At 42.0% G+C, this 23,442-nt stretch overlaps 2 protein-coding genes across 6 annotated transcripts in view; both read right to left on the bottom strand.

Annotated features, from left to right (window-relative positions):
• Positions 1–2,438: 2,438 nt before the first annotated feature.
• On the bottom strand, positions 2,439–4,565 carry gatad1 (GATA zinc finger domain containing 1). Of its 2 annotated transcripts, none has more exons than XM_018750333.2 (5): positions 4,149–4,565; positions 3,930–4,052; positions 3,615–3,674; positions 3,244–3,412; positions 2,439–2,923 (listed from the first exon to the last, which is right to left on the bottom strand). In XM_018750333.2, the coding sequence occupies exons 1-5, from the start codon at positions 4,326–4,328 to the stop codon at positions 2,733–2,735; spliced, it is 723 nt and encodes a 240-aa protein (XP_018605849.1). In that variant the 5' UTR covers positions 4,329–4,565; the 3' UTR covers positions 2,439–2,732. The 2 variants fall into 2 exon arrangements, with proteins under 2 accessions (XP_018605849.1, XP_018605848.1); XM_018750332.2 differs by having other exon boundaries at positions 2,442–2,923; positions 3,244–3,427.
• A 943-nt stretch (positions 4,566–5,508) lies between these two features.
• Positions 5,509–23,442, bottom strand: part of LOC108933411 (ankyrin repeat and IBR domain-containing protein 1-like) — a 43,465-nt gene continuing 25,531 nt past the window's right edge. For 3 of the 4 annotated variants that reach the window (XM_029248228.1, XM_029248227.1, XM_029248230.1), the window contains 16 exons: positions 22,788–22,990; positions 21,868–21,956; positions 21,212–21,356; positions 20,163–20,329; positions 18,885–18,973; positions 18,060–18,190; positions 14,926–15,060; positions 14,488–14,574; positions 14,319–14,385; positions 14,074–14,219; positions 13,689–13,867; positions 12,384–12,435; positions 12,127–12,201; positions 8,886–8,997; positions 8,369–8,412; positions 5,509–8,199 (listed from right to left, as the gene is read on the bottom strand). In XM_029248228.1, the coding sequence (XP_029104061.1) occupies positions 7,414–8,199; positions 8,369–8,412; positions 8,886–8,997; positions 12,127–12,201; positions 12,384–12,435; positions 13,689–13,867; positions 14,074–14,219; positions 14,319–14,385; positions 14,488–14,574; positions 14,926–15,060; positions 18,060–18,190; positions 18,885–18,973; positions 20,163–20,329; positions 21,212–21,356; positions 21,868–21,956; positions 22,788–22,990 (2,507 nt within the window). In that variant the 3' untranslated portion in view covers positions 5,509–7,413. The remainder of the gene's footprint in view (positions 8,200–8,368; positions 8,413–8,885; positions 8,998–12,126; positions 12,202–12,383; positions 12,436–13,688; positions 13,868–14,073; positions 14,220–14,318; positions 14,386–14,487; positions 14,575–14,925; positions 15,061–18,059; positions 18,191–18,884; positions 18,974–20,162; positions 20,330–21,211; positions 21,357–21,867; positions 21,957–22,787; positions 22,991–23,442) is intronic. The other variant, XM_029248229.1, reaches the window with a different exon arrangement.

Below are 23,442 nucleotides of genomic sequence, written 5' to 3'. Positions count from 1 at the left end.
GTCCGCAGTAATGCGGTCATTGTACCGGTCTGTTGTGGTGAAGAGGGAGCTGAGTCGTAAGGCGAAGCTCTCAACTTACCGGTCGATCTACGTTTCTACCCTCACCTATGGTCATGAACTCTGGATCATGACCGAAAGAATGAGATCGCGGATACAAGCGGCAGAAATGAGTTTCCTCCGCAGAGTGGCTGGGCGCACCCTTAGGGATAGGGTGAGGAGCTCGGTCACCCGGGAGGAGCTCGGAGTAGAGCCGCTGCTCCTCCGCATCGAGAGGAGCCAGTTGAGGTGGCTCGGGCATCTGTTCCGGATGCCTCCTGGACGCCTCCCTGGGGAGGTGTTCCGGGCTTGTCCCACTGGGAGGAGGCCTCGGGGCAGACCCAGGACACGTTGGAGAGACTATGTCTCCCGGCTGGCCTGGGAACGCCTTGGGGTTCCCCCAGAGGAACTGGAGGAGGTGTGCGGGGAGAGGGAAGTCTGGAGGACTCTGCTCGGACTGCTGCCCCCGCGACCCGGATAAAAGCGGAGGAAGATGAATGGATGGATGGATAAGTAAGTAAGTAAGTCTATACTCTTTGTTGTTTCGGGTCAAATTTGACAGTAGCCCGTATTTACCTTAAAATTTGATTTACGGTGATAATAGCATGTTTCTTGATCTGTTTCGGTTGTTTCCGTCCATTTTAATGCGTTTCCTTGACAAAACCAAGAGTTGACTGAATTGTCAACATTTAGACGCAAGTAAGTCTATAGTTTTTGTTGTTTCGGGTCATTCTTGAGCGTAGCCAGTATTTACCTTAAAATTTGATTCATGGTGATAATAGCATGTTTCTTGATCCGTTTCGGTTGTTTCCGTGCGTTTTAATGCGCTTCTTTGACAAAACGAAGAGTTGACTGAATTGTCAACATTTAGACACAAGTAAGTAAGTAAGTATAGTCTGTATTGTTTCAGGCCATATTTGACAGTAGCCCGTACTTACCTGAAAATGTGGTTTATAGTGATAATAGCATGTTTCTTGAACCGTCTGGGTTGTTTCCATGCATTTTAATGCATTTCCTTGACAAAATCAAGAGTTGAGTGACTTGTCAACATTTAGACTCAAGTAAGTCCATACTCTTTGTTGTTTCGGGTCAAATTTGACAGTAGCCCATATTTACCTTAAAATTTGATTTATGGTGATAGATAATAGCATGTTTCTTGATCCGTTTCGGTTGTTTCTTTGACAAAACCAAGAGTTGACTGAATTGTCAACATTTAGACGCAAGTAAGTATAGTCTGTGTTTCAGGCCATATTTGACAGTAGCCCATACTTACCTGAAAATGTGGTTTATGGTGATAATAGCATGTTTCTTGAACCGTCTGGGTTGTTTCCATACATTTTAATGCAGTTCCTTGACAAAACCAAGAGTTGACTGAATTGTCAACATTTAGACATACGACTATACTCTTTGTTGTTTCGGGTCAAATTTGACAGTAGCCCGTATTTACCTTAAAATTTGATTTACGGTGATAATAGCATGTTTCTTGATCTGTTTCGGTTGTTTCCATGCATTTTAATGCGTTTCTTTGACAAAACCAAGAGTTGACTGAATTGTCAACATTTAGACATAAGTCTTTGTTGTTTTGGGTCATTCTTGAGCATAGCCAGTACACACACACATTTTCAGAACCGCTTGTCTCATATGGAGTCGCGGGGAACCGGAGCCTACCCGGCAACACAGGACGTAAGGCCGGAGGGGGAGGGGACGCCAGTCCATCGCAAGGCACCCCAAGCGGGACTCGAACCCCAGACCCACTGGAGAGCAGGACCCAGTACAACCCACTGCGCTACCGCACCCCCCCCCCCCGCATAGCCAGTATTTACCTTAAAATTTGATTTATGGTGATAATAGCATGTTTCTTGATCCGTTTCGGTTGTTTCCGTGCATTTTAATGCGTTTCCTTAACAAAATCAAGAGTTGACTGAATTGTCAACATTTAGACGCAAGTAAGTCCATACTCTTTGTTGTTTCGGGTCAAATTTGACAGTAGCCCATATTTACCCTAAAATTTGATTTATGGTGATAATAGCATGTTTCTTGATCTGTTTCGGTTGTTTCCATGCATTTTAATGCGTTTCTTTGACAAAACCAAGAGTTGACTGAATTGTCAACATTTAGACGCAAGTAAGTATAGTCTGTATTGTTTCAGGCCATATTTGACAGTAGCCCATACTTACCTGAAAATGTGGTTTATGGTGATAATAGCATGTTTCCTGAACCGTCTAGGTTGTTTCCATGCATTTTAATGCAGTTCCTTGACAAAACCAAGAGTTGACTGAATTGTCAACATTTAGACGCAAGTAAGTATAGTCTGTGTTTCAGGCCATATTTACCTACCTCCAAAAGCAAAACCACAAGTAACCCAAGAAACCCATTTTTAACACCAGAAAACCAATTTTATTACTTTTTTTCTGTGATTTTTTTTTTCTCCATTATTATTGTCAGAATAATTCTGTCCTGGAATGTGGACCAACGAAAGAATCTGACTCTGCTGTACATGAAGTCACATGTGATTGAAGATGAACACCTTTTATTTGCATTTAATGTCTTGAGAGGGCTTTTTTTAAAAAAAAAAAACCCCAACATCTGTAGAATTACAGTAGTATACAGTTTGCTGAACCACTAGGTTCCAATTGACAACATCCTCTTGGTTGCAGCTTTGTTTAAAAGCTGCAGTCCCCTGTATCAGCATTCATCTAAGTACCGCTGCCCACAGATTCCTTAAGCGCAGTCACTGGCGTGGGACCAATATGTGTCCAAATATAGCCTTTCTCTGGACGACTAGGAAGAGTAGGAAATGGACAACTTCTGGATTTGAAATACTCGGAAGGAGCATGACAAACAAACTCGAGGTACTCCATTTTTCTTGGTAGATCTTCCTCTGGTCCTGAAATGAATCAAATTGAAAGTTAGGCGTTTGCTCTTATTTAGACACGGATGGTGTGAGCCAGTCTAACCAAGAGGTGGAACACTAATGGTGCAGTTTAGAAGTTGCATCAGTCTTTATCAAATGCATTGTTGAAATAAAGCTTTTCAGGACTATAATAATAATGAACTGTAACAGCCACGCTGCACCTCATTTGCATCTGTACTACATTTGACAAGGGTAAGGGAAAACATGTACATGATCACTGTTTTAGCAATACAACATTAATAGGACTGAAGTTACAGAAGCATCTTGCATGTGTAATATTCAAAGTCACCCACCTATTATATATGTTCCTGGGTCAAACTGATCTTTGGGACTGGCCTGTGTTGGTAAAAGCCACGTCAACGCTGCACTTTTCTCACAGTATTGGTCTTGAACAAATCCCCGAATCTGAGCATAGTATGGCTTCCCATCTTCCTCATCGATTACTTTGATGACATCTCCTATCTGAAAATACACACCCTAGATCCAGACAAATGCAAAAATCTATTTAAAAAAAACATTCAAGACTCAAGGGCACTACCACCAACTTGGGGGCAGCTCAGCCATTCCATATACGCATGCCTTCCATCTAATCAAATCATCAAGTTCTCAATTAGCCCAACAACAGGTCCTCCTTGCAGCAGAACGGTATTTTTAATACACCTACCTTATAAAAAACGGATTCGGATGTGATAATTGTAGCTACCGATTCTGGAGCCTTAATTGGCTGAAATGGAAACAGAATATTTTTGTTACTTATGTTTTCATGCAAAATGACAATGCACTGTACAAACTTAAAAAGAGGTGGGTATTTTTTAGTGGAGTATATGACGATACGTAATTCTTGACCTCCAACCTTACATTGATTCACGAACGTTTAGGTTAGTCCAAATCCTTGCTGACTACTTCCCATGGAACCTCGACTGTGTACATGCATAGAATCAATCAAAAGTAGTGGTAGTGATGACGTCATCTTGCTTACGTTTTTGAGCTTAAAGATGTGCCTGCGGCCCTTCCCCTTTGTGGACACCTTCTTCTCCGAGGCGGGCGCCTTGTACTTCGTGCTTCTCAGTCTTGCTGATCTCCTGTGGATCTCCTGCTTAGACTACAAACAAGGAAAACCAGTTTGCTAAGTCTGCATTTTATATAAGGATTTATTCAAAAAAAGAAAAAAAAACCGCGTGTAATAATCCTCGCGAACCTGTTTCCCACCGCCATTATTCTGCTGGGCGCTGGAGGCCACGGCGGGTCCTGTGCCACCAGCCGTGCTGCTTTTTCCCGTACAGCTATTACACAGTATTTCTCCCTGGCTTCCTTTCTTCCACATTGAAGACGTATTTGTCTTGCAAACAGCGCAGCACGGCTTCAAACCGAGTGGCATGTCGGCCGCGTAACGACGTAACTAACGCTGAGCACACGGCTGACAGGAGATGCCAGAGCAGCTAGCAAACTGAAAAGCTAGGCAGCTGCACCGTGTGCGTCCACCAACCGACGTATGACACTTGAATACCTGTAGGAGGAGGACGTTAAGATATGCGAATTACCGACAGCTTGCCTTATTTTTAAGTTTTCTGATAAACGACACAAAGCGGTAGCGACACATCTCTGCTCCTCCCATTCGTCGCGTAAACAAACGACAAGCGGAACTGCACGCTAACAAGAGGAGTAAAAGGCGGAGTCGCCGAAGAGGGGAGACGCGTGCGCCTCCACCGGTGGGAGGACTGACTTAACACCTACAGTTACCATGGCCGACAGCGGCTCACATCCGTACACCACGCTTCTATATTTACATTTATTTAGCAGACGCTTTTCGTCAAAGCTACTTCCAATGGATACTATGTAGTTATCAGCCCACACACCTTATTCATCAGGTCACTCGCAGATACACTCATCCATGCATCAGTGGAACACACTCTCTCTGTCACACACACTATGGGGGAACCAGAACAGCATGTCTTTGAAGTGTGGGAGGAAACCAGAGCACCCGGAGGAAACCCACACAGACTGAGCAGAGATTGAACCCATCTCCTTTTGCACCACCCAGCTGCTGAAATATACCAGCACTACTTGCTGTGCCATCGTGTTGCTAGAGCCATAAGAAACAGTACTTACCTGTGCCACCTGGAAACAACCACTCCAGCCAGGTGAATTACTACACCTCTCGGGGGGGGGGGGGGGGGTGTGCCAGATATGCAGGTTACACAATTGTACACACTTTAGTAATGCCCAAAACATCTTCTGTGTAAAAACCAAAAATAAAATTGCCTTCATTAAACCAAAAAAAAAAAAAAAAAAACATGGATTCAATTACATTTTCCATCACAGAATAAAATTCAAAATTAGTCAAAAGCATTTACAGTGCAACTTTTACACAATTTTTATTAAGAGTAAACCTCAACCGATACTTTCATTTATTGGCCAGACATCAAACATTGCTTATTTCCATATAAACTGGGAATGTATCAAGTATATATTATGAAAGTGCAAATTGCATTCAATGTTATCTTGCTTTACAAAAGAAAATTTCAGTGGGTTATAAAACAGGTTTGCCAATTTTTTTATTTTTTTTTTTTATTATTAACTTCCCTTGACTGGTCAAATTAAGTATCAAGGAAATGCTATTTTTGTATGATCCTTCTCATGCACAGCATACTGTTTTCACAGAAGTCGACAATGGTTGAACTCCACAACTTAAATATTGATGTACAAAACAGAAGGTCCTACAATGTTCACAGACTCCATCACAGTACTCTTAACACAGCTTCACTTCCGAAAGACACTTTTTTTTGTTGCTGTTCTATGTAACAGATGACGGTAAATTTAGTACAGCCACAAACCTGTTTTGAAAAAGACCAAATTTTAAAAGTGAAACCTTGAGAAAAACCTTGAGTCTCTATATTTTGCCACATTAAAAAAGACAAAAATCCAATTATTTAGTTTTCATAATTTAACAATACACCTGAAGGTAACATTTCATCAGGGAATTTTAGCTTGAAATAAATAATTTAAAGTGTTATTCATATATTTATACCATGCCACTACTTCTTAGTGTCATCGCAGCCATTTATTGTCACATGAAAATAAACAGCTGAACAAGGTACAGTTTGCTGATCTCTAGCACTACCCTCCAGGTAACATTCTTTCTGTGCATACCCAAATGAAGTGGAACTGATGAATTTTTTTTTTTTTTTTTTTAAATGTGTACAAATGAATTGTAACAAAACCAAACGTGATCCACAATGCATTGGTTCACTATAGTTATATTAAATCTATATGCTATGTTGCTTTAAAAATGTCATAGAAATAATCTAACAAGCAAAAGACAGCCTAAAAATTAATATAAAAATGCATTTATGTTAAGGTTTGGAACCCTTTTTGTTAGTTTTGTTAATGAACAGGATTTACCACAACAAGAGCTGAGTAAGTACTCATGAGATGCAGCAATTAAATAATAAAAAAAGTTCACATAAAGGCACGGTGATGAATTTTGTAGAACCGCTTCAAGGTACAGCCCCTTCCTGAGCGGCAAATTCATATTCCAGATGAATTTTACATTTTCAAATAGTAAGAGGCTTTTTTTTTTTTTTTTTTTTTTTTTTTTTTTACAGTGCTTAGGTTATGGAAAATAAATTATAAATATTTGATTGCATTTGTAATACGTCTTGCTCATCTCCATTCCTACTTTGATTGTAGTAATTTAAAAGATCTGTCATAACAGCTTGCCTATATTCACATTCTCTACATCACAGGTGAATATTCATCATCTAGTAATGGTTAATGAAGGGAAGGGGGGGAATAAATGTGATTGGTTCTCAGCAATGCAGGCACGATTTGCATGTTATTCGCATGGTGCTTGTCGGGTAGCGTACAGAAACGCTCACACTACATACAATTTGGCACCTTTTCATACAAAATTAGGCAGGTAGGAATCAACGGAATGAGACTACTGCTCCGGCGCCAACCTTGGTTGGAACACCACAGCTGCCGGCCCTTCTATCGCTGGCGGGCTCCACTCCACCCCAAAGCTGGCCACCGTAAACTCGCTATGATGTCAAAAGCCATAAGGAAAAAGCAGGTGCTGTCAGAGCAGTTGTCAAAAAGGGAAAGAAATGCACTTGGATGACGGTGAACTCACGTTCTAACCTTTCACATATTTGCAAAAAGCAACACTTCCAAAAAATGAACTAACTTAATCATCAGATAATTTTTTCCTTTGTCCTTTCCAAACCAGCATGTTTAAGAATGTGCCAGTTACAAATTCTACTGCAATGGATTACAAGGATCTTTCAGATTTTAACTGTCTACAACATCCACTAACCTTAGGTATCTTTATTTCAAAACAATTTCTCTGTCTCCTTCACAAAGGAACTCCTCCGTTGCGCTACCATAAACAACATTCCTCTTACTCTGCAACTGCTGCCAAAGATACTCATCTGCTTCCTAGACTGGTTGGGCTCTGTCAGTTCTCACACCAGGTGCACTTGTTCCTCCCAGTCAGGGGAGGCGCTGCTGCATTGTTGGTGGTTGGGATCAGAGTCACATTCAGGGACATTGGTGTGACTGAAATCACCGCTACAGTAAGTCTCGCCTCCGTCCGGCTCCGTGTCTGGCCCAGCCACGGCAACCACGCCCTCCAACTCCAACTGGGTGGGCCTTATCGGTTCTGTGTCCTCCCCGGTGGGACATGGAGGGCTCTGCACCATTTTCCTCAGATCCTCTTCCCCCTCTTCTCGGAGCTCCGTTTGGGGTTCCAGACTTTCTTTGGGTCCCACATTAGAACCCTGGACATCCAAATCAGGCTCTGAGGAGGCAGAGGGGATCAGTGCAATGCTCTGGGGATTCATGTCATGGAACCATGCCATGATGTTGCCCAGCAAATTGGCGTTGGCAGAGGGGTCATGGCAAGCCGAGTCTGTGTCACTGGATGATGAAAACAAGCCCCCCGGAGGTTCCCCAAAGGACTGCAGGTTGCTAAAGTGCTCAGGGGTATACTGAGTGCTTGCGTTGCCCAGCCTCATGAGGCTGTCCCCCAACTCCAGCAACTCAGAGCTGCTCATGGCAGCCCGGGGCACCTCAATGCTGTGGGGGGCAGGCTCCAGCCTGGATGGCAGAGAGGTGCCAATTGCCCCCAAGGAGGCCTCGTTATTGAGAAACTCCTGGGTGTCTCCACCCATGGCTAGGCCAGATTCCTGCAGAGACAGCTGGATGGCCAGCAGAATATTGGGGTCGTCCTCATCAAGAGAGCGAAGGCCCTGGAACAAAGCAATTAAGACAACTTATATAACCTCTGCAAGGTTACATCAAAGGGTAATAAAAGAGCTACAGGCAAAGCTATGAACATAATGAGATTTCAGAGAACCTGCTCGTGGTACAGTGGTACATGTTGAGTGGTAGGAGATTTGTCCAATGAGCTCAACTCACCATGGTGGGACCATGTCTCCGACTGCTGCCTCCATCCTGGGCGTCTGTGTAAAAAGATAAGCAAATGTTAGAGGTCTTGAGCAGCTAGAAAGAGACTGGGAGAGCTGATGTATTATGCCTCACTAAAGATATCCTGAGGATTTCTACTGCAGGAACATCAAAGTGAGTTACTGGCAGGTCCCATGTATATGTAGAGGTCACTGTAACCATCTCAGTTACTTTAATTAGCCTTCAACTCTGAAAAGAGATTTAAAAAATTATTTAAAAATTGCAACTGATATGTTAAATGGCCCTTCAAGAATTAAGTGTGATACCCCTGATCTAGGGGAGAAACTACACACAAAATGAACCCCATAAACTTGAATTAGGAAATGGCCTTTTCCATAGGGTTTACAAGCCTCATTCAGAAACTGTGAACTTAAAAAGATGTATTATCTAGTCATTCAATTTGATTTGATCAAACCATTTGCTCATCATCAGTACATCCTATTCACCCCTCCCCATATCTGGCTCGCACCCAGAATGCTCTCGCCAGGGTCATCGGGTTCTGGGGTACTGCTGCGCAGGCTGTGTATGTCTCCGCGCCGCCTCTGCCTGTGGCGCCGCCGGTGCTGGAACTCAGCATACTCCTGCAAGGGCATAGTGCACAAGTCATTCGGCCCCATGCCTGGAGACCCCAACGTAAGGCAGAGAGCACGAGGACGCAGCACCCAGTGCTCCAGACTATGAATGGAATGCCACAAAAATTTCCACTTCTGATTTAATGCTAATTTAAGAAAACTAAGATGTTTTCCCCTCTATTCATGTTCACTCAATATCTACTTGATTAACAATATCAGTAAGAACAGTCTGACACATTGTGTAGCAAGCATTGTAAAATGAGGTCTGATATTTCTATACATATTGCTAGATCATGCTGCAACTTAATAAATACAAACATTACAGACATTACCGTACATTTCGGCAGGCATGTCAAAATGAGTTGCACAACAAATGAGTAAATCTGGAAATAGATGCTTCTTCATATCTTAAATGAATGTGGAATTGCATGAATAGGTTTTAATCCACTTGAAAATGGATTTCAGAACAATCTACACATACTATATAATTCATATTTGTTAATATAATGTGAATAATTATATTCAGCTCTGCATTCTAGTAACAATCATTTGTTTTAAGGAAATACTCAAGGTGTCCAGTTAACGACATCTTATATCTAACACAAATCTAATATCAAAGCTAGTTCATCTTAAAAACTGCTTGGAATGGGAGAACAATTACTTTTCGTGCATAGTTTCAATGTACATCACAACGTACACAGATAAATACATCTTCCTTTAAAGACAGACAGACAACACCAAATGATATGCACAGAATATGACACACTGCAGCCTGACAGAGAACAAATGTGGGAAATCTTTCTCAGACTGGTTATTACGCAGAATGTTATTTATGGAGCTGTAACATGAGTATTCAGCCTATTACACAGCATCCTGACTTAATATGGTCAGCACTCAGGCAAAAAAAAAAAAAAAACAGAACTCACTGTTCATACCAGAGAGCCCAATCAAATTTTTCAGATTAGTCTTTTAAAGCACTGAAGGCCATCCAAGGTACTGTCTTTACATATCATAGGGTTAGACTGTTTCTCCCCCCCACAAGATGTCACTGAACTTTTGAATGCTTTTATTACATGTTTCTTCATGAAGAGGAAGTCCTGAGATTCTTTCAAGCCTTGGGCTTTTGTTTTCCATAAAATAAGACAAACACTGAAGTAGCAACAGATTTTTTTGTTCTGATTTGTTGAGCTGAAAACAAAACAATAACAAAAAAAAATTCCCCACAAAACATTCAAAATAATTTAGCCTACAGAGAGTAGCAGTTGCTGCTTTCCAATTAATGCATGGATCATTGTGATGCTACATAAATACAGGTGATCCTCAACTTATGACTGGTTTCTGTTCTGCCAACCTCTTTGCGAGTCGACTTATGGCTAAGTCACAAACTCCCTTATACTATATTATATAAACAATAAGGATATATAAACAAATAATAGTAATATGGTACAATGTATAAGAGGGCACTGCCACATGTTACTAAATGCACAAATTATTCATGTTAAATAATACTAATATATAATACTGCACATACTATATAATATTTCTTACACTACTATTTTTACTTTCATTTGTAATTCTGCTTTGCTTTTTCGCATCGTTACAATATTTATGTTTTTGCTTTCTAGCAATTGTTAAAAGAAGGAAAAAAAATTGAACAAGATTGGTTGGATGCCCATTTTAAGTCCAGTTCACCTTAAGTCGCATGTCATAAGTTGAGGACTACTTGTTAATAAATTAATGAAGCAGCCAAACAACTCCAAATACCATTTAATATTTTATGAAAATATTCTGAGATAACTAATAGTTTTTCATGTTGCCAGGTTTTAAGTGGATACAAGAGGTGCACTTTTTGAGGATAATATCCTGCCTTAATATTTAGTTGTGCATAAAGTTAGTCCAAAAGCTTGTACTGGCCATACCCCATTTCCACTGCTGGGCTATAAAGATGGATCACTCCACTGCAACACATTCACAGGTACTACAGGTAACCTGGGCGCTCACTAATAAGGATGACTGACACTGTTTCCTGACAATGAGGAGGAATTTGAACCGCCTAGAAAACAGGGGCACTACGTGATTTCTTGCAATTCCAAAGATGATATGGTAAATAAAAATTATAGAAAAAAATGAATGACAAAATTACATGTTTTATCTTCAAGAAAAATTCAGGCTCCTCAGTATTCATACCACTGTTACCCTCATGAAACCCACCTGCTGCATTTCTGGGTTATTTATGGTTTCCCAAACTAGATGTTGATTTCATTGCCTTTTCAAGGTGGCCTCAGTCAGCTGAATAAAAGAATGCCACTTTGCAAGCTTACACATCCATTCAGATGGAAAAGAGCAGATCAAACAGCTGACTTTCAGTGGAAAGTGCTATATGCACAACAAGATCCATTAGCAATTTCTGTTCTCAACTATGACAGCTGGAAGGGGAGAAACTGACACTGCTAAGAAACACCAGGTCCCCCTCCACCTCTTATCAGCTTCTCCTCTCCAGGAGGAACCAGATGAGAAGGTTCTCTAAGCTTACCAGCAAACAATCTCCTGTCTCGGTGTACAAATTCACGGTGACATGTCAGTAAACTGCTTACCAAGTTAAACAAAAAACTAAAAGTTTGAGTACACTTGCTTTAAACTACTCTCCTGAGACATTTGGTGAACAAGTCTGATCGGGAAATCAGCAGACGTGTCCCCCGACTCTTCTGCGGCAGTCCCTACAGATGCAGGGCACGTGTGGGTTGCTTTGCTTTTACTCTTCTGTCCAGTTCCTCCCATAAATGTATCTCCCAGATGTACTCAAACTTTTTACAAGTATTGTAGATTTGAGAAGAGAGGCATAAAGGTGTGGAACCAATGAGTAAAGCAGAATGGGAGAAACAGAACTGTACCATAGTTCTAACCGCAATCAACCTCCTCAGAGCTCCAGTGGTAATGGGGTACTGAGCCATGTTTAGGTACTACATGAAACAGTCATCTGTTGTAACAGATCTTCCAGTAATTTGCATGAGCTGAAGAAATGTACTACAAAAATAAATAAAAGGAATATGAGGGAAATGGCAATTCATGTTTTGTATATGATTTAGAAAAAAAAAAGTTTTAAATTCACTTTTTGGTATGAAAGTACTGACAAAGTACCTGCTGCTGCCCTCCTGAGCTTTGATAGCTCTCTGTTTGATCATTCCCTCCAAGAACTGATTGATTCGCCAGGATCTTTAGGTTAGAACAGAGTGAGACTGAGAGGCCTTCCAGTAGCAACAGGGTTAGGCATTCTAGTGTCTCAACACATGCACTTCACTGCAGTCACGTGCTCCACGTCTAACGGTGAACACGACAGTGTGGTCTAAGCAACAGCAGATTTCACATGGAAACAGTAAACGTGACTGTGCGCTTACCTCTGGGGAGGCAAAACCTAAGTACTCCCAGTCCCATGTTCCACCAGCAAAACTGTGGGGGCAAATACACAGTCAAGCAACAAAGACAGCATGGCGCTCCTTTTGGAAACAAAAAATTGAACAGGTGGAGAATTCAAAGGGTTCGGCCTGTTTTATTTGTTGGGGTTATTCTCAGTCTGAACTACTTATTTGAATCCATAATGACGGTTCCTCTATCAAAACACTGGAGGGAGGCTGTCACACTGTCCCAATTGCCATAACACCAACAGCTGTCTCAGTGCTCGTATGGTAAAACAAAGAAGACAGAACATGTATTAACACTTAGTACTGTCTGCAAGAAGGGTTCAAATGCCAAGATGTACTCCTTGGAGGCAAGTAAGGATTCGTATGTGTTCTATAAACTGAGGAGAGGAGCTATGCACTTTCATTTGTGATTCTAGTACTCATAAAGGCAGACAGAGAACAGTTCAGAACAACTTTATTTGTATTTCCTAAAATAGCTTGATGTTTGAGGTCTTAAAAGTGTTTACTAACCAGTATTGAGCTTATGCCTTTGTCCAAGGTAATCTATAATGTAGGTTTGTACATTTACTGTAGCTTCTTGCTACGACTTACCCATTTATACAGCTGTGTAGTTTCTACTGTATCAATTTCAGCTAAGAATCTTGCTAGAGGGTACAACAGCAAGTGGTGAAATTCAAACATAGGCCCTTCTTTTGCAAGGAGACAGCTGTAAGCACTACATCCCCTGATGTCAATACAAGTATAACAGTGAAATCTTATCCTGAACCAAATTCAAACCAACACCTACAGTAGATGGCCAACTCAGACAATCTAACCACTAGACCACCTTGCCACTATGTATTATATATAAAATGGCCTACAGTTTCAATTTTCTGTACTGCTGTTTTTCTCCGGTTAAGTAATATTTTACAGTACATATCATATTACAGTACATTACATGTCATATTTCTATAGTCTGAGTTCAGGATGGCAATCTCCATCATAAACATCATAACAAATTAGTGTTGCATGCCAACGCCTTTCATATCCTTATATAGCGTTTGCAATTTCATGCCTTATCTGCCTGAAATTGCCAGGCTGGGTAAGTCAAGGGCAGTAAAGGTCTAAGGGACACATAAAAAGTAACAACCTGCTGCCCACTGTCTCCTAAAACAACATGGCTGTAAGTTAGCTTTAGGGCTTGGACAGCATTAATAGTTACACTAAATGCATCTGCCCCAAAGCTCTGATGCAGTCGATGAAGGCCATTTCTCAAGGATGAGACTGAATGGGGCAGCTCACCTGCGACGTGGGGCCTCTGGGGAATCATTGGGTGCCACACCTCGGGCCACAGAAGCCAGGAACTCCTGCCTCTTCTGCTGGACCAGGCAGGTGTCACGGATGATCTTATGGCGGGGGGTGCGGAGGTAAGGCCGGTTGACTTTCTGAGCGAGGTCTTCCGTCACCATCTCTAGATCAGTCTGAGGGAGATGCAACAGCCAAGTAAGGGAAAAAATAACCTGACATCAAAACTAGCCGGAGTTTCTCAAAGAGCAAACACTGACATCAGAATATGCCTGGGATGAATTTGCTTCTGTTCCTCCACGATGAGCTCTGGACCACTACAACCCCCTCCTAATAAGTGGTTACTGAGGATGGATGGATGGGTGGATGGGTATTCAGGTACCTGCATAAGTTCAAATATTTCTTTCTTTGTGCTTTTGGGTTCCAGAAAGAAGCCGTAAGGGTAAGAGCACTTGAGGATGCGCCGGGTCTTGAGGAGCTCGTGCACGGCGTCTTCGATGAACGTAGTGTCAGGGGGTGTGCCCTCACCTGGGGAGAGCGGAAAACTGGGCTCAGGCCCACTGCGCCCACTCCTCCACCCTCAACACCATCCGTAGTACCACGACAATGAAAACAATCATGACTCACGTCCACTGAAGGCTCTACTCAGCTGTTCCATCTTTTCTTTGGCTGTTTTCAGGAGACGCTGTTCCAGCTGAATTGTGGGTGGCAGGGACAGTGAGACAGGAACAGAATGTTTGGAAGGGTCAATATAAGGTTACAGTTTACCGGTAGGTGCTAGGTCTGAGATACTAACCTGGTAGCTGTGTTCGTGGTTTTTGTAACGTGTGTAGTAGTGCATGAAGCGGTCAAGCTCCTGGAAGCTCTTGTGCTTCTTCTCAGCCTGGAAAAGACACAATGCTCCTGGCTCAGAGAAAAGAACACTACTTCCTTCAGCTACAATGGAAGGCTCAATGTTCAGACTAAGCTGCACAGAAATACACTCTTGATGTGCCACATGCTGCTAATTTTAGCACTGGGACAATGAGCTACAGGGCCAGTCTTTGCATTCACTCAGGCAAATCCTACACCGATAACTAAATCACGGAGGAGTAGGAAAGATGAAGACCAATAACAGGACTAAACAGCAGAATATTCTGGGGAAAGTGGGACGTGTGCGCTGTCTGCCCTGTACACGGTCAAGTGGAAGTGAGGCAGGACACAAAAGTGCTGAAGACGGCCGTGCTCTACTAACCTCCACAGTCATCTCCTTCGACTGCTCCTCCACCTGCTGGATGACCTCGTAGCGCGTGCAGCGATAGTAGCCCCCTGTGGACGAGCTGTGCTTCTTCCACTCCTCCAGACAGATCCAGCAGAAGTCATACTTGCACTGCAGGCACACACACAGAGAGGGGTGGGAGGACCGCATCATACGTACCACACACGTAGCGCATATAGCACCACACACAGCAAGGGCTTGCTCTAGATGGGTTGTGTGGATCAATTCTATAATCCTTCAATCTGTAATAAGAACCACGTTTCTTTAACTGGACTGTAACCTGCCATTACATCAAACATTTTGAGGGGGGGAGGAAAAAAAAAAAAAAAAACCAGGAACTCATTCACTTCTTTAAAATCCTGCTGTTCAACTGTCTGCACATTTTATCCTCATCTGTGTGTAAAGCAGTAGTGTGCTCATATTACATTTGCACACAGACATTCCTGTAAACAATGGTATTGTTTATGTAGTATTTATATTTTCTTCAAACTTTGTTACATTGTACCTACTCATCTGTTATGATGAATATTTCTGAATGAGCACCGGCTGGTTTAAATTCCTTGTGTTATTCAGTACACCAGTTCAAAGCAACTAAGTCTCTAAATCCCTACGGCTTCTTAAGGTGGTGAAAATTGAAGCCATCCATTAAATTCTAGACTATGAAAGCGACAGCTCCTTGCAAGTACAGAGTTAAATGGTGTGGTAACACTTGGGCCCTAGCTAATGCAGATCTGTCAGAAATGGGCTGTAAGGAATTCAAATTGAAAATTGACACTGAATAGATTTATGCAGGTAAAGGCATACTGCAAAGTGGGATCGGAACAGAATCAGGTGGTGCCAGAGATCAGTCCCTCTGCAAAACTCATTAAATCCCTTCTCATGTACACAGATAGGGAGGTAGTATGGGAACCTGCTCATGGCGGCTCTGGATTTCTGATACCCCAAGCCTTTGCCCCATCCTTTCCCATGCTGCCTCACAGAACGACAGCCTATTCTCCAGATTACGGTGAAGTCGCATCTCTTGCGCCATCAGCACAACTCACGAAAATGGAAATTCTGGGTTCTTGGAAGCATTTTGCCGCTATGACTCATGATTTGTCGGGAGCTTGTTTGGGCAGACTGCTTTTATCTAATTTACAGCGACACATTCAAAGGAGAGTACCCAGTGTTAATTCAATACATCCGTTGGTATCGATAGCCTCTGTGTAAAGGGTATTTACAACCCCAGAGACAACAAATGAAAACAAAACAAGATGCTAAGATTGCTAAGATCATCACAAGCAATGCACCAATGCCTACCGATTACTGGATCATGAAGTGTCCTTTCTGATTTTAAAAAAAGCCTGCTGTTTGTTTATCTCATGGTTTTCTCGAAAGCAGCTTACATCTTACAGTAATTTACCCATTTACACAGCAGGGTCATTTTTACTGTCTCAATTCAGTCTAAGTACCTTGCTTAAGGGTGCTACAGCAGGAGCAAGGATTCAAACCCTGGTCCTCCATGTGAAAGACATGGTGTTGCCAGCTGTTGCCCTAGTATGCTAAGGTAGCCAGTCACAGAGACACAGAGAATTGTGGTCAAAGTCAATCAAAGTCCATTGGAAATTCAACAGTTGGTCTTTTCCAGGGGCACAAGTCCTGTTTGGGGGGTGCCGTGTGGCGGACTGGCGTCTCGTCCCGGGTGTGTCCCCTCCCCCTTCAGTCATGCACCCTGTGTTGCTGGGTTAGGGTCCGGCTCGCTAAGCGGTTGTAAACATTGTGTGTGTGGGACTTTAACATATATCAATGAATGCACCACAAGTTTGAGATGCCGAAAAGATCTAAATTCAGAAAATACTACAGGCCTCCCTATCTCTGTTCTCCGCCTTATTTCTTCTCTCAGACAGCATCCTTTTCATGGCCCTCTTTCATCGCCCCCCCATGTGTATACATTGCTGACACCGACTCCGCAGATGTAATGTTGTGCAGGCGGTGCATTAAGTTGGCGCCCTGCTGCTGGCAGCCGTGGTGGTCCATGCTTCCCTACTGAACTGACTCACTCTGACAGATTCCTGTGTGGCACAGGCTCAGTTTCAACAAGGTCCCTATAAGCGCTGCCCTCGCCAAGAGAACCCAGCCTCAAGTTAGTGCCCCCACTTCAGTGCTGCCCTTCTCTTGAACTGCTTTAGAGAAAAACCTGTCTGTGACCAAGACACCGAGTTACAAAATAAGGTTAGAACAGTGGTACAGAAGGTTGCCACACAGCTTCTGGGCTTTGGTTTTGGTCAAATTCAACTGTCTGCATGCTCCCACTGTATTCACATGGATTTCCAATGTGTGATCTGGTTTCCTACCACAAATCAAGGACAGGTGTTTCAGGTAAACTGGTTACTCTAAATTGCCCTTTGTGTGTGAGACACGAGTGAGCTTGTGTGAAATTGTGCTCTACAATGAACCCTGGCTCACACCTTCTGCTTCTGGAATAGGCTGCGAACCACCGCAACCCTGGTTGTTGATAATGGATAGATATAAACAGAATTTACTGAGGTGGGGAGGAAAACTGCACAAGGATGTGTCTTTTCACGATAATTCAAGTTTTTCAGTACGTAACTTTAGTTATGTGAGAAATTTAAATTTAAATCTGTTCCTCTTTCTCTAGCTTCATCCAAAACTTTTAAGCAGGTTTGTCTGGTCACACAGCAAAAATGTTCCCAAGAAATGTTATCAAGGAAAAAGTTAAAAGCTGGAATGGGCTATGGCTCTACTCTTTAATTTTACTGTTTTTATGACTGTTTTTAATATTACCACAAATAGCTTCATTTTGACAACCAATTACAAGTCACACACCCAGTTACAGTGGAAAAAATTCCTTTCTTTTCAGATCATTTAACTTATACCCACACCCATTTTTCACATCAAACGCTATTATGCAGTTTCAACCTGTAATTCATGTTCGATGGCACAAGCCTTTTTGTGCTGAAGAAAAACGATCCAAACGATTCCTTTCCATCCCCCAAGTAACTACCTGCCACGAAACATTATAATTAGACTCCGTGACGACACCCTTCTTACCCATTGGGCACTGAGACAAGAGCGTTGTTGTGACCGCACATGAAAAGCTTGTGTCTTACCTTAGCACACTGCATGTGGTTGCAGCCCTCATTCTTCTGAATTGGCGACTTGCAGTTGGCACAAGGCTTGGAGTTGGTGAGCAACCACAAGCAGTTGGCAGCGTCCTCGTAGGCCTCGCTCACGCCAGCCACTGTGGAGGAACAACAGGCAAATTCAGTTTGGGCCATTCTGAGTGCAGCGAGTCTTTACACCTTTGTTAGCCCATTGTTAGTGTCATAATGAATACCATTAATTAATATACCATTAATATTAATGGTAGTACTGTTAATTATTACTATTCATCTTAGTACTCTGGTTCCACAAGGTACAAACAGTCCAGTTATGACTTTAAGATACAAATGTCTTCTTTTTATTTATATTTTTTAAATGCATTCCCTTCACACATTTTCTAAGATGTTTTGGTAGTTGAACCAATGCAATCGATGTCTACCTGCATAGGTTAATAGTTTTTTTTTGAAACATTGCCCATTACTGCAGATAATTTCTGACTTACGTTTGTTCGTTAAGTTAAGGAACCAGTGTCCTATTCTTTTGTTACTTAACTGATGATTTTATACTGAGCCAATTTTACTGAATTACAGACTGAGTAATTTATGAAAGTGATTAAGGTGAAGCTATCTTTATCAATAGTACTACAGTAGGGATCTCGGATGAAACAACCTTCAGGTTACAAGCGCATTCCATTTACCACTAGATATCATGTTCTGGTTTAACTGATCAAGGAAAGTACTAGGTGTAAAATAAAGTGAAAAAGTGAAACATACAAAAAGTTAGCAGCCCCCTGCCCAACCCTGACCCATGCCCGCAAAGGTAGAGGTTCTCACATTCTTCTGGCTTCATCTCAGACACTTTCTGAAGCCACATGTTCCAGGTTTGGCATTCGCAGGGCTCATGGGCCTCTCCGAGACATTCCCTGCAAAAGACAAAACGTGTTCACAGTACTACTCTGCCACCCCTGGCTTGGCGGTAGGTCGGCCTCAGCTTGGACACTCAGCCGAAGGCTTCGAAAACCGCAGAGAGCCAGTTGGAAAGGACACATTTCTAAATTTATTTACTCCTACCAACAGCATCAAGCAGGACAAATAAACCCATATTCTCTGTTTACTGTTCATCCAACCACAACTGGGCAGATTGCTCCACCACTTCCTATTAATATCACAATATATCAACAACAAAGTGTTTATAGATCAGGTTATTTTTCTTTTGCATTTCTCCCTACTGCTGTAAAAAAATTTGCCAAGTTATTTTCCAGTCATTGTAAGAACATTCCAGAAATGAACGACTTTGGCCTGTAAAAAAATGAGCATCACTTGAAAAGCTTAAGAGGGATGGATCGAGTTGGCCAGACGCTGACCAAACAGGCACCCGAGCTGCAGGATGGCCGAGGCATTGAAGTCTCCAGTAGCCTGCAGGCCCGTGGCCAGGAGCCAGAGTGCTCACACAAACACACAAGGACAGAGACACACTGACTCTGTCTTGCAGATAAACACACACGGTCAAACAGGGCTACTACTCTGAGCTTGCCAACAGTGCAGAGAGGAGCTTTTTTCCTTTCTTTACTTGTTTTTAAAAAAAAAAAAAAAAAAAAAAAAAAAAAAAAAAAAAAGGGAACAAACCATCATGCAACAAAAACATAAGTTCATACACACAGATACACAAATATTACAAATACATACTGTATATTTGTAAAGACCTATTGCTTCCAATGACAAAGATACAGAAAAGCACACAGGTTATTTTGATCCACTAAACTCAACAGAACGCCACAGAGCACCCAGAAAAGAGACAAACTAGGCCACACTGTGGTAATTTTTAGACAGTGTGCTGAAATCATAATGAAATTTGTGACTAAGTTAGCACTTACAGCCTCCCTCTCAGTAGGACATCAAACTGCAGCACACAACTCGTCACACTTTTGGGTTTCCCCTTGTGCCTCTTAAAGCGTGTGTAACTGTCAGACTAACAGTTTACACGGTGATACGTCAGGGGTGTTTTGTCATAGCGTGTTTTCAGTAACAGCTGCTGCAGGGCAAAGTGTAGGAAGGTGACTGGGGGGTGTCACACTTTCACAGTGCCAGCCACATTTGGAGAGCCCCACTGACCAGCAGAAGAGGTGGCTTTTCCCACAGTCCACAGCAGGAGCACGGAGTAACGGGAAGCTGAGCGGATCCGATGCTGCGGTCCCCGGACCCACTCTGTTGAGGCGCACAGCCCGTTCACACCCTGGGGTGGGACACCATTTGATCGCCGGGTTGTTCTCCACGAAGGCCTGGGGAGAGAATAACAGAGCTGCATCAAAACAGGTGGTCTGGCCTTTAGCAGCTTCTTAGATGCCAAAATGATAAAGAGGCTTTCAATTAAAGCTAATTCCAAGTTCATGTGTTCCTTTCAGAATGAACTCATACAAAATCTGCAGAGAATTTGTAATACCAACAAAAGGCAAATTCATGACATTTAAAAACTGAGTTAAAAAAAAATCCATTTAAGTCTGCTACAAATGTCAAAAATTAGTTCAAATCCACCTTTGGCTTTGAAAGAATAATATGATTGTCAAGGGCCATTGGTCTTCCTAACAAAAAATGTACTTTACATTTTGGCTATTAGAAAAAATGTCCATTAATTAGTAACTTTGACAGGCTTCTGATCAAAGGCCAATGGAGAAAAAGGAGACAACACTGTGCCCATTAATTATAGAAAGTGCGGATAAGGAGCGCAGACACAACCTAAGCAAAATCTCACATAACTGAACTCACAGGAAGATTAAAAATCTACAGCACTATATTTTTCAGACGTGGTGATATTCTCTGGAAGCATCTTTTAACAACATACGGTCAGAAGTGATGACTGGGTCCAATATGGATTTAAAATGGAGGAAATATGAATTGGGAGGGGACCACCAACCTAACAAATATTAAAAATAACCCTGGTAATACCGCATACAATTGGATTAATCAGGGAAACATTAAAATCACTAATCCATCGGGCTCATACTACCTGAACCAAAACACCATGGCCATGCGCCTACAAATCTTGCTTGAGCAATGTTTTCCTGTTTTAACAATGCTCCTTCAACAACTCTAGTGCCTGTGCCTAAAAAATAAGAACTATACACATTGTACACTGCCACTGTCCTCCAGGCCGTTATTTGTACCTTTATGTCGAACTGTAGATAGCGCTTATCCATCTCACGGGAAACAACGCTCTCGATGACCTCCACAGGCACCAATTGGAAACAGTCATGGGCTGGACAGAAGATGTTGTGCGCCTCCCCTTCCTGGATCTTCATATTCAAGAACCTGATGGGACATTGTGCAACAACAACTCAAGAGCAATCATATCACCTGCATGCAAATGGACATGAAAACATTGAGCACAGGACAACAACTACTCTTGAATGTTTACCCATCTCACTGCAAGAACGGCCTTTTATAAATCAGTTCAACAGACTGCACTCTTCACACAAAGTATTTAAAAAAAAAAAAAAACCTATTAGCCTCCTCCATTGCTGACGTAAGGATATTTGATCCAACGTGTACTATTTCTTCAAGTAATCATAACTCAAAGACCTTGATTATTATTGGTGTTATAAATAAATGAATGAATGAGTGAATGAAGTGGTGAAACTGGTTCGGCACTTGTGCTTAAAAATGCAAAACTGCATCCTGACAGAGCTGAGGAGATTTTCAGAAATGTGTCTTGTGTAAGAAAAGACCTATTCAAATGTAAATAAGCCATGCAGTGTGAATCCTGATGTAAAAAAAGATGAGAAAAGATGGAAAAATCTTATTACAACCATTCAAAACTCACCCTTCCCAGCATGCTCTGCAGAATTCATGTCCACATGGCATGTCCACAGGGTCCTCGAATACTGAAATTGTGCACATGCAGATGCCACACTGGCAGAGGGAGGAGGGGGGGAATATATATATATCAAGGTTCAAGCTGCAAATTTAAACATCTGTCCGTAGGGGCAAGCCCATGTGCAAACTAAACCAACGTCTTAACAGGACATCTACTAAATATAATAGCACATCTGTAACACAACAGATTCAATGGCAGAGAACCACAGATGTTTGCAATCTAGAAGAGTTGCAGCAGCTTCCTAATATCAGGACATGAGACTAAGTTTAAAAAAAAAAAAAAAAAAAAAATCAGCAGCACAAGTCCAATTTTACTGAAGAGGACAGGAGACACCTTATTATAACAAACTATAAACACTACGCACAAGTTTACTGACAGCTGTATGTGGTTTATCCAAGATCAACCTACCGTCAATGAGTTTAATACTCTCTCTTTCAAACACAATGAATAATACTACCCCTAAATAAATGTGTAACACTGATGCACGATATATTACACAAAGAACATTATTACCTATGAAAATATGTTTCATATTATCACTACTCCAAATTCAAGCTGCTCATTTCAGTTACATCACTCAAACTGTGACAACACTTTCATGATAAGGAATCCATTGTTTTGTTAATGCTGTGGCTGAAATTTGAAAAAGCACACTGTCCCAGAATCTCAAGTGACCTAAATAGACTATGGTCAACTCTAAATACAAAGCAAAGTATATCTTGCATATCCTCAGGTGAGTTTGAAGTACATGAACTGCTTAGTTCTGTATTTAAATGATGGAAGGAAATAGCAGAAGCACTTTTAGTTTTCAGTCAGTCTGTAAAGGAGAGACACCACTAGAGAACGTGGCTACGGGTCTCTCTCACCAGGGGCATGCCTTCATCCCCCAGGCTGATCTCGTCAGGCGAGGTGGCAGAGGAGCGGGTGGTGCGGGGAGTTCGTGGGGAAGGCAGAGTGTCCCAGGCATTGCAGCCGCTGGGTGGTGGGGTGGGCATGTGGACCCCTGAACGCTGGCAACAGTCCTCGGCATTGGACATCCAAGCCTCCAACAGCTTCTCCCTGTCCCAGTCTGACAGGAAGGAATCACGTGTCCAGTTACTATAAGGACAACTTAATTCATTTTAGATTCAAATTAAAGCTTTTGAGAGCAGCAAAGGCTAAATGAATAAACAGAAATGTCATGAATGCACCAATACCAAACACCAATTATGAAATCAAATATTAATTTGATTTCATAATTACAGAAATATGCTTTTGTCAAAGAATTAATACTGTACTGTGAATCATCTTACAGAATCTGTTTGCTCCATTAAAATAATGCAAACAGATTTTGAGGGACAGGATAGATATTCAAAATTCAGAGTAAACTTGCACTTTTAGTGAAGATGTGCAGCATGTAATCGTCAGAAGCCCTTGCAGTCCACATGAGACCACAGAGGCAGAACCTGGAGCAGGATTGGGTAGAGGAGCATAGCCCAAGTGCCTCAGACCAATCTGATATGTGAAACCGCAGACAGAACA

The sequence above is a fragment of the Scleropages formosus genome, chromosome 23, assembly GCF_900964775.1.
Source record: "Scleropages formosus chromosome 23, fSclFor1.1, whole genome shotgun sequence".
Taxonomy (NCBI): Eukaryota; Metazoa; Chordata; class Actinopteri; order Osteoglossiformes; family Osteoglossidae; genus Scleropages; species Scleropages formosus.
Note: the sequence above shows the minus strand (reverse complement) of the source record. Positions and strands in the feature narration are given on the sequence as shown.